The sequence below is a fragment of the Corvus cornix genome, chromosome 2, assembly GCF_000738735.6.
Source record: "Corvus cornix cornix isolate S_Up_H32 chromosome 2, ASM73873v5, whole genome shotgun sequence".
Lineage (NCBI taxonomy): Eukaryota > Metazoa > Chordata > Aves > Passeriformes > Corvidae > Corvus > Corvus cornix.
The window spans coordinates 40,903,297-40,914,786 of NC_046333.1; the positions used below are offsets into that span (position 1 = coordinate 40,903,297).

Below are 11,490 nucleotides of genomic sequence, written 5' to 3' on the forward strand. Positions count from 1 at the left end.
CCTTCCTCAATTTGGTACTTGTGGTTGAGCCTGGGATGATCATCAAGAAGAAATCAGTTCTGATTCTGAGCCAGTTTGCCTTATAGGAAAAATGGATAATTTAGCAACACAGGTCCTTATGCTAAGTTCCCTCTTCCCCTGAGTCACGTCATGCACCAGGCGGTTCCTACAGATCTCTGCAAGTCTCATATGTTTGGTTTGACTTGCCTTCTTGTTTTCCTAATTAACAGCACCACTGCTTCCTGATGGGCATCTATGAGCTGTGCTGTTTCCCTACACTGGGACCACTTGCAACTGTCCATAATACAAAACCAGCACAGACAACTTCATATGGTTTCCAAAGAATTTCTAACCTTCTCAATTTGAGTATGTGTTCAAATATGCTTCCAGTGATTGTGCCAGCCCAAAGAGGAAATTCCATTCTTGGGCAGTGGCAGATTTGGCAAGATTTTGTTATAAGATGGCTTTGAAGATTGGGCACTGAATAACAATACACAATCAGTGATTTACAAGCATTAACTGCATCTGAGATAGAAAGGTTTCCACATTAATCACAACACAGCACTTCATCTTCCCCATCAAAACATTTTGATTTCTTTTTAGGTGCCTGCACAGTGAATCAGGAGCAGGGCTTTCAGAAAGCAATTCAAAGGACCTGCTTTCCCAGAAGTGTCTCCTGAGAATTGACTTGTGAAAGGAGTTTTCCCAGTCCCCATCTGGCTGCCAGTTGAGACAGCCGGATTTTTGGCCTTTGTTGTTCCTTGGTGCTCCATAACATCTCACCTGGGATCAAAGCATGATCAAACTATTGGTCAGATTGTAGAAAAAACAGATAGAAAGGAACTATAATTTAGATATCTGACAAGGAATTTTTTTGTTTCTTTATTAGTTGTTTTACAGAAAAATGTAGATAGAAGCCTTAGCTGAAATCAGGGATCTGTTGCTCTAGTCACTGTAAGGAAACACTCCCCAAACAGCTACACTCTAACTGAGCAAAGCAAGCAAAAGATGAAGAAAGGAAGGATTATCTTCTTGTTTTAACAGGGATAGTACTGACAAGTGAGTTGTCCTGAGTGAAAGAAGTTTGTGGCAGAGCCACAAATGTCCATGGTCTCTCTCCTTTCTTTCCTAGCATCAGAATCATCCTATTTTTCCTGATTTATGATCAGGAATTTCTTAAAGCAAATAAGTAAGAATGATAATTCTGCTGCTTTGTATCTACAGATCGCCCAGGCCTTGTTTGCGTCGAGAGAATAGAAAAGTGTCAAGAGGGTTTCCTCCTGGCATTCGAACACTACATTAATTACAGAAAACACCATGTTGCACACTTTTGGCCAAAACTGCTGATGAAAGTGACAGACCTGCGAATGATTGGAGCCTGCCATGCCAGCCGCTTCCTGCACATGAAGGTGGAGTGCCCCACAGAACTGTTCCCTCCATTGTTCCTGGAAGTGTTTGAGGATTAGAGAGACTGAAGTGGTTCTCCACACCCCCGTCGCACTACTGGCTGTCATTTCATCCCATTGCCCAGCTCTTCTCACCTGTTCGTTCTTCTTCTTTCGTGGTCTTCTGTTTCTTGAGACGGGGCTGGGGTTTTGTTTGGGTTTTCTTTTGGGGTTGCTGGGGGGCAGTTGTATACACATGGATGAAAACATCCCTATAATGCGGGTACTTGTGACTATTGCAATTTGTTCTTCAGTCCTTTGATGTGAGTGCTTTGACAGCTTAACAGTGAAAATATGAACAGACCAATCTCATTCACCAGCATTTGCGTGGTCACCAGCTCACACCCATCATAGCCTGGAAAATAGGGGAGAGAGATGGAAGTGGCAGAAAAATAAATTTGCCTTCAAGGTAAAACAGCTACTGTTAATTTGACCCTGACAGTTCTGTCTTGTATTACCTCCTTTTGCTGGGTACAACTGACCAATTTATAATATGAAATTTCTGGTCTTCATGATTGTTTCTATCGTAACAATTACTACTATGATCTAGGATCTTTATCATCATCATGATCCCATCATTCTCTGAGGTTTGTTCCAGCAGATGCAGTTTAACTGTGCCCCATAAAACAAGTACTTAATAATACAGAGTGTTAGAAAGGACTGAGTCTTTTTTTTTTCCATGTGTATAAGATATTAAGACCTTCAGTTATTCAATTTGGACTCCAGATAACTTCACTGGAATGTTTGTTAGAGTGAGGAGGGAAATTTGATCCTCTGAGGTGCTTTTCCTGAGAGTGGAGGGGTCTGATCTTTCTGAAGTGTGTGGAAAATCCGTCACTTTGAGGGAGAAGGCTCTCTGTCAGGATAGCAGGCAGTGTCTCAGAGTTATTCAGGGATATGAGGGCTCACAGAATGAGGACAAAGAGAATGAAACATACGGGGTGACCTTCAGATGGGACAGAAACCAACTGTGTTATTAACAACACTCAAGACTGTACAGCTTTATCCCAGTAATACAAATAGTGTTGCTCAGCAGTAATCCTTTGGTTTTATATATATATATATAAAGTTTATATGCACATATATATATAATTTTATATATATATAATTACAAATCTTCAGCAGATGTCTTAAACCTATTTCCATATTTTTACCTTTTCTCTCTCCTTCTCTGACTCTCTCTCGTGTGTGTGTGTGTGTGTGTGTGTGTGTGGATCAGCTGGGTTCTCCTTCCCTGGTGTCTGTATGTGTTTCATTTGACTAGATGTTCTCTTGATTCTTTTAATTTATTTCCACTAACTGCACTAGCAGGAACCAAACTGAGCAATGACAAAAATGTCCTGCTGCCAAAGTCTGCAAGCCAGTACTCACAGTCCTGGAATGTTTGGAGGCCAGTGATGAGGACATGGTAGGCAGAGGTTCCTCTCTGTCATCCATCTCCATTCAGAGATGTTGTCTCTGGGTTTTATAAACTTGACATTAAACCATCTTCTGGATTTGTATGACACATCGAAAGCATCTTTCTGTTCTTCCTGGGAACCAGAGACTTAGTTCATGTTTTTTGCACTGCCTTATACCCCACATTCTTTCATGTTGCGCATTGATTTGTACCAGTTTCTTTCTCTGCTATGTATTGACCCATTTGCCCGGCAAGTTCTGGGCATTGTTGGAGTGGATGTATTGACTTTAAGAGCTCATGGCCAATATCTGAACCCATATGTTATGTGCTTATCTGCTCATAAAAACAGGATACTCAGGAAAACTTATAAATTGAACATGGTATATGTGTTTAATTCTTCCTACCCTTCTTTCCCTGCATCATTGATAAAATATTTGGAGTGCTATTGGGCATGTTTTTAGGGATGTGGAATCTCGTTCTCCCTGTTCTTTGATACCATATGCACCTGTGATGAGCTATGAGCACTAAAGTTGTCACTTAGGGGTTTTTTTGTCAGAACATGAACCACGTTGGGGTGTTTTGGAGTTTTTTTGCAGGTAGCAGTGAAGACACACCATTGGAGATTCATTCTTAAATATTTGCTGTAGAACCTCTCTTGTTGGCTATGTTTGCTCCATCTTGAAGCGTGTGTCTAAACAACATCTCTATCCAAATTCCTTGTAGAGCACTGTCTTGGAGACAAAGAAAGTAGCTCTTTGGATAGGTGGTTTGGGGTGACTTGATAGAGGACTTACAGCATACAATAGGGGACTCAGAAAAGCAGTAGATCCCTTACTTGCGGTGATGCCTTCACAATCTAGAAACAAAACAACACATTTTTGAGACAATATTAATATAGCAGGGAATATAAAAGCAGAATTGGAGGCCTCCAGGTGCAAATATGGCAAAATGCATATGTGATGCAGGACTTCTACAATTTTGTAAGTTTAACAAATTAGCATATTTAACAATAGTATCCAATTAGAAGAGCAGTTAGTTAAGTAATCCCCCCTTTTGGTACTGCCCTATTTGGAGCCTGTCCCCCCCTCACCAAGTTTCTAGCCCCATATTTATTATGTCTAGGATACATGGTGACAGAAAATAACAATAAGACATCCTTGGCTAAAGAGGCAAGACTAAATAATATTTCGTGAGTGTAGCATAATATGTGTTAGAAGGTTAGCTTATTGTTCTAAAATGTACGGAAAGAGGGGTAGGAAAAGTATTGGGAGCTACAGCCATGTATTAGAAATCTACAAAGCTACAAATATATGACAAATATATAAAAAGCTTAGGCAGCAGCACCAATGCCCACAGTGGCTTGCAAAGAAAAGAGAAATATGCATGTCTTCTGAAGCTCTGTTCTGCCATGGATCTGAGCTTTTGACTGTGCTGCTGATGGGACCCAGGAGAGGAAACATCACATCTCTTCTAGTTCCAGAATGCTGATGTATTTTGGAGCTGTGCTTAGTCAGGGTTCAGAAAATCAGGCCTCCTTCCTTAGATGATTGCAGATGGACTGAAGTGCCTAAAATCAGGCAGCCAACTTGGGCAGTTCTGGCAGTGCTCTAAGCAAAAAGGACATACACCAACATGCTTTTCTAGCTTTTTAGGTTTAGTTGGAGTCTGACACTAATTAACAGACTGAGTTAGTAGGATTCCCTAACTGAAAACTAAGGCCAAGCTCTTAGTTTGACAGATTTGATGTACTGACATCTAATGGCCTCTGATCTCCTACCAATCTTACTTCATGTGACTTCCTTTTCTTCCTCAATGAGACTGCTGGTTTATGTGATCAGGACAGCAAAACTAGCTGAGCTTAGTTCTGCAAAGACGTACTTCTAAATATCAGTGGTCTCAAGCCATTGTGGGATTGAGCCCCTGGACTGACCACCTCAGTGGCAGACACCAGCGCCACAGTCAGCACCCTTTGTAGTACCTGGCCTTCTGAGTGAAATAACAAACTTATGCTTTCCAGTGCAGTCCAGAGTCTTGTTTCTGCTGGTGCCACATGGCTCTCATATTTGCTTTGTGGTTCTACACGTGGGTCTTACACAGAAGGTTTTTTCTGTCGAACCTGATTGTCACCGTTCATGGTATTGCCCTGAGTAACATGTGCATTTAGATACTCATTTTATGTGTAATCTCAGTTAAGTTGTGATATTTATGATATATATAGTGCGTGATCATGATTTTTGTTTACATTCTGCCAAAATGTAGACGTTAGAGTTAGACCTCCCAGGTCCAAAATCATCCTTGAGCAGACTGCTTGCTTCTTCAGAGGCAGGTATCAGAAAGAGGAAAAAACTGTCCAGAAAGACCATATATATCAGAAATCTGCCAAGAGAGAGCTGTTAATCACAAGCAGAGCATGTCATTGCTAGTGATGTATTTTTATGCTATGGAACTCTAATCTGTATGTGTCATATTGACTTCTTGCTGCATGAATCATAAATTTTAAAAATCAGTCTTATGGTTTTGAGATGTAGCCAGCATTCCTAAGGCTAAACCTTTTTCATTAACAGAATCAAAATCCACAACCAAGGAACGTTTTCCTCTCACTGTGAGAGCAATTGAAAGTGTTCAACATTCATCTTTTCACAAAAGGAAGAGGCAACAGAACCTCTTAATGTGTCTTGTTATTGTGATCATCTGGAAATGATTGTCAGACGTTTCCTTTTGATATAGTAATGAAGTGATCTGTATTTAAATTTTATAGAGAGAATTTTATTCTAGTGTGATAGAGATTTATTTTCCACTTTAAGACTCAAAACGGTGTGAGCACGTTTTTGGTTTTTTGGTTTTTTTTTTATTATGGTATATTTTTGCTTTAAAATTAAAAACAAAACAAAAAAAAAGGTTTGGCCTTATCACAAAGTTTTAGTATAGATGTTAGCAAATGCAAAGAGTATGCATTATTTGTGTGTATCCACATTGACTGATGTCGCCTTCAAAAAGCAATATTGTGCAGGTAATAAGTTGTTTGTGACTGTCCATTGCACAGTTTACCTTCTTTAAAAGCTAACCTTGTTTATGCACAAGACAATCAAATGTAAATCTACATCAGCACCCAGGTGTGGATTAAATTTATGTAAATTACTGAGCACAATGTAAAACATTAAAAGACACTTTATTTAATTACACATTTAATGTTGGTAAAGATAGTATCAGGGCATGAACTAGCTGACATACTGTAATTTCTTTTTCTCTTTTCCTACTTCCTTAGCACTCTACAGTTTCAGTTTGCTCATAAATACATCAAATTAGTCATTTATAATTTTTTTAAAGAGGAGGGTGGTTTGGGTTGTTTGTTTTTATGAATTTGGTTGGGAGGACTTACTACTTTGTCTATGAGGTTTGTGGGTTTTGCTTCTTTGGTTTATTTTTTTATATCAGTTTCATGCCCTGAGGGTAAGACAAACATTACACCATACAGTAAAAAACAAAGTACCTTCGATGATGTATTTTTTTGCAAACAGTGTTAAGAGTTATGCTAGATTGGTAATATTTTTTCAGCCTAAAATATATTAAAAAAAAAATCTGTGATCACAAATGTTTTAAACTATCTAAAGAGAAAATTTGTATATTTGGGGAAGAAAATAATTTTTACATAGCTTTTGTATGCAGATATTAAAATGTAATTATGAATATAGTGGGCATAGATAACTGTGTAAGCTTGAATTCTAAAAAAGAAAAAGCTTATAACTGAAAAGTGGTCCTGGTGTCTCTGTCTCTTTGTTGCAGGCTCTTTTGTCAGCTCTGTCTCACACTTACAAGCCAATGGAATGGGAAAAGTAGGGCCTAGAGCACAATGTTTTATCAGCTCTAACCTGTTCACATTTCTGTGTTTCTGCATCCCTTTCATCACCTACCTCATATCTTATCTCCTCTCCTCCCTTCCCTTGGGCAGCCAACCAAAGGTTTTCACTTCCTCACTCTTCACAGCAGCCAACTTTAATTTACTCCAGTGAACTGACTCTTGATTTATGTCTCACTCAATTACATTTTTTAAGGGAACGCCCTTTCTTTCCTTCTCCACTCCCAGTCTAAACAGGGATGGTGTGACAGGAGCAATAAGCTTCCCATCTTTCCATACTTTCCATACCTTGGTCTCCTACCTACTGGAGATCTTCTCATTCAGATATTTTCTCTAGTCTTATATTCCTTTGCAGTTCTTATTTCTCTTCCAGTCCTTTCATTCCCATCAGGAAGAAAAGCCAGACCTATTGCCTGGATCCAAAGTAATTTCTTGGCCTGTTCCAGATGGGAAACCTATTTTAGGCTGCTGTTTCACGGTGATTTCCACAGGCATTTCCTGGCTGGTTGCCAGCTCCTGCTCCTGGTCCCCTTCCACATGAGGTGCTGGGAGCCTTCAGAGGGATGCTGAGCTCCCTGAGCTCCCTCTGTCTGGCACCCCTGGGAGCACATTCCTGACTCCAGGCTTAGTGTTCCTGGGGAGGGCTGTGCCAGCACCTGGAGGGTTTGTTGCCACTGAGGCCTGTGGGAAGAGGGGCTGCCTTCAAAGGCAGGAGCTGTATGTGAGGAGCCAGAGGGAAAGCTTGAAATCCCTGCTCTGCCCTAAATGGAATCCCTTCAAGCGTTCCAGTTCAGGCACCGGCATGGGGAAGCCTTGCCAAAGCCTCTGCTGGGTTTGCACCGAGCAAGCAGCAACGTGGGTTGCTTTGGCCCCCCGGGACCAGCTCTGGAGTGAAGAATTAATCTGGTGTGTAAAATCTTGTTTACTCGATGTGAAGAAATAGTTCTGCTCCCACAGATGCCAGTGCTCTGGGTATAACATTTTCAGCTATCATATGTAGTGGCAGAATCTGTATTTTTCAAAAAGTAGTGTGATGTCTCTGGATTCTGAGAGCCACGTGAATTTGCTTCAGGGTCTATTTATCACTACAGAGAAGGACATAAGAGATGGTCAGCTCTTCCCCTGGAGCTCTGGCACTACAGCAGGAGTGTGTTCTTGACCTGTTGTGGGCTGCCTCTTGCACCTTGAGCCTGTTGGCGAACACAGGTGCAGTTTGTTTGTCCTCTTGGTGACAGTGCATGAGGGTTTTCTGTCCTTGAAAACTGAGCCACGTCTGAAGGATTTTCTCTGTGAACTTGGGGTTCTAACAATAAACAAATATATGTCTTATGGTCACATGTGCTGTGTGGTAGTCCCCGTAGCATCAGTAGTTTCAAAATGAAAATTCGCATATTAGAAGTGACTGCAGACACATCACCTTTGGAATAAGTAAAGGGTATGTACAAAAGTCTCTGCATTCTGTTTATCGTATTGGAGCCCTCCTTTACCTGGTAGAGAAGATTCCTTTCCAGACTGAATCACAGAGCATCTTTCTCTCCTCTCATGCCTATTCCTGGTGGAAGCACTGACCCTGCAGGTACTGCCACAAGCTGCCTTGCTACACAAAATGAGATGTCTGAAGTCCCTTAGAAAAATTTAAAAAAAACCTGCGGAAGTCCCTTTGTGTAATTTGGGAGAGCTTTGAAACTTCTAAGCTCAGGGAATACTGAAAGGTTTGTGGGATCCCTGAGTCAGAGGTGCCAAAGGGAGAAATAAAATGGGTCCTATGTCATCCTGACCTTGTGGTGCCTTGAAAAATTACAAACTTGGAAAAGTGGTCCAAGCTCAGTGCCCTGCTGTGCAGAACCAGGGTGGAACATACAGGGGAAAAAAAGACAATCCGTAGTGGATTTGGAAAATGCAATGTAAAGAAGTAGAGAAGGACATCAGCAAATCAAAAGCAAAACCCAGAATGAGTCATTTTCTGAATTTCATTGGAATTTGAATTTGCAAGAGGCTGTCTGAGTGGATATGGGGGAAGCTTCAAGCAGTGTTTCTCTGAACAGAAATGCTCTAGTTACAAGAAATAAAAGGTTTTGCAAAATCCAAACAAAAGCTGTATTGAAAGGGGAAAAAAGATGTGTTATATGTAGCAGCAAGGTCTTTGGTATAGCCCTGCTCAGAGGTAGGAACAAAAGAGGAAGAAGTTGTCTTTGCTGAGATCACCATAGAGGCAGAAAGCTTCACTGCCTCATGTAATCTTTAAAATGGAAATGAAAGCTGGGGCATGTCTCAGTGCTGAAAACATGTTCCAGGTAAAATCTCAACAGGAAGGAAGGAAGGAAGGAAGGAAGGAAGGAAGGAAGGAAGGAAGGCAGGCAAATCTTGTGCCCCTTGAAGCTGGAGCTGTAAATAATGGCAAAAGGTGAGACCCAGACTGTGGTTTGGTGAAGCTGTTCCTTGCTCCAAGGAAGTGTAGGAGAGGTCACAGATATTGTCAGTTGCTTTCACAAAAGGCACAAGGAAGTGTTTTGCAACTGAGACACAGAAACATAACTGACACTTTAAAACCAGCACATCTTGTTGAAGTGGGTCGGAATCCATGAACGTGAGGAGCAGAGAACCTGCAAGATGCATAACCATGACCTTCCCAGAGGACTGAGTCAGACAGGGGTTGGAAACATCTAACACAACATGCTTGTGTTGCCAGGAGTTCCTTTACTTCTGGGCAGGAAATCCAGAAGAAGGCCTCAAAGGCTCAGAGGGATCTGACAGATGTCAGCTGCCACTGCCTTTAAGCCTCCATGGCCAGGTTGGACAACCTGGATGTCTTCTTGCCCTCCCACAGTGCTCCCTCAGCCTAGGGAACAAGTGTGGTGGCTTTGCCTGGCTGCTGTCTGACTGTGGTGGGAAATTCTTCAGAGACTTCAAAAAAAGTGGTGGGGCAAGCAGGGTAGGTTTTTCTCCTGAATGCCAGAGCACATGCCAAAGCTGCTGACCTCTCCCTCTTGCCAAAGTGAGTTCCTTGCTCTCTGTGCCCACAATCCTGGCTCTAGCCCTGAGACTCCCCTGGAACAGCTGAGCACGCTCTGTGCTAGCTCAGCTGGGTCCCTTGGAGATGAAGCCCATCTTTGTGACTGCCTGGGCAGTGAACAAGGCACTTATCCATTCAATCAGTGCCTGCTTTTTCTATCCTGGGCTGATCACCTCAGTCCTAGACACTGTTCTCTTCCAGGGAGAACAGACACCTCTTCCAGAGCTGCCACTAATGGCCTGTGAAGGCAGGTCCTGACATCCATCTAGCATTCCAGAGCAGCATGTGTGGAGAAGGAATGTACCCCACAGGCATAAGCCTCCCTTGGAAGTCCTGCTGACCCCAGAGATCGGATGAAGGGCACCAGAACAGACATCTACTGGCCAGGTCAAGAACTACAGAGATGGAGTGATGGTCACAAAGGTCTGCCTGGAGGAAATGGGTGGTGACAACAGGGACAGGTCTGCGGCCTCTCAAGCCTGTTGCAAAGCTGGGAAGCAGAGTATTCTTCGTCAGAACTCTGTAGTATTAAAACGGGCACTTGTTGGTTCTAAAATCCTAGCATTCACTTGTTTGTTCTCCTCAGATGTATCCTGTCACCAGAGTTTCTGAGCTGTGACTATTGCTGCCAAGGCCCAAGGGAGAAATGAGCGATTGTGGGGGAAGGAAGCTGTTCTGTCCAGAGAGAGGGAGGGTTGAGCTGCCTGCAGACCCTGTACTCATGCACAATTTTGCACTCACCACAGGGCTAGAAAACCAAACTGGGCCAAGCCATTTCCAAGCTATATCCCTAAAACCCTATTTTGAAAAAGAGATGCTAATTGCCCTTTAAATCAAAGGTGTTCTGGGGCTGATAGTTAGCTTTTTGTAGCCAAGGGTGGCTTCAAGTCCTGGGCTGCCCTGTGCTGAGGGCAAGGGAACACACCGGGCTGGGAATATCCATGGGGAAATCACCTCGTGCCTTGAGCAGCTGACAGGCACACAGCCCTGTGAGCCTGGAGCTGTTGGAGCTGTGCTCCAGCTCCGGCACCAGGGCTTGGCTGCTGATCTGAACCCAGGGCAGAAAGGACACACAGAGACCACTTGGGGTGTGAGGTGTGGGATTCTTCTTAATTTCATTTTTATTTCAAGTTCTGTTAATGAAATCAGTAGTGCAACTAGGCAATCACCTAATGTTAATTATAGCTTGTCACATCTCTAGCTGTGCTGATCTGATCTGATTTGCCTCTAGCCTTGGCTTCAGACAGTTGAATGCACCTACACTCCATTATTCCCATACATGTTTTTTCCTGAGCTGGGAATGATGATAGTATTTCAACTTCAAAATAAACCTCACAATATCCATTTCTTTTTTATGGTGGAAAATAAAATGTTTATAAGGATTTTAACCAGGAGATTTCAAGACAAGATAGGTGTCTAGGCCAGGAGAAGAGGCTGGACTAATAAGCGAAGTTTCAAAATAATTTTATAACCTGTGATGCTGCACTTTTATCCATCCACAGCTCCAGGAGACTGACACCAGTAATATTTCCCTTTTCATCAAGGAAGTAATGGGCTTCATTAGAGACTTAGGAGATGTTTGCCTTCCTCAGAGCCAAGATGTTTGACTTCTTCAAAGTCAAGCGAGGTTGTCTCAGCTGTTGACATTTGTCTCTGCTGCAGATGTTGTTCTCTTCCTATTCAAAACGTATTTTAAGCAGAGAGGTTGATCAAGAAGAGGGAATACTTTTCTGCACTGTCCATTTGACCTCCATTCCTACATGTCACCCATATGCAC

At 42.3% G+C, this 11,490-nt stretch overlaps 1 protein-coding gene across 12 annotated transcripts in view; it reads left to right on the forward strand.

Moving 5' to 3' along the window:
• The window catches only part of THRB (thyroid hormone receptor beta), a 157,333-nt gene extending 150,734 nt beyond the window's left edge, over positions 1-6,599 (forward strand). For all 12 annotated transcript variants that reach the window (XM_039571677.1, XM_039571671.1, XM_039571661.1 and 9 more), the window contains one exon: positions 1,225-6,599. In XM_039571677.1, the coding sequence (XP_039427611.1) occupies positions 1,225-1,466 (242 nt within the window). In that variant the 3' untranslated portion in view covers positions 1,467-6,599. The remainder of the gene's footprint in view (positions 1-1,224) is intronic.
• Positions 6,600-11,490: the final 4,891 nt, after the last annotated feature.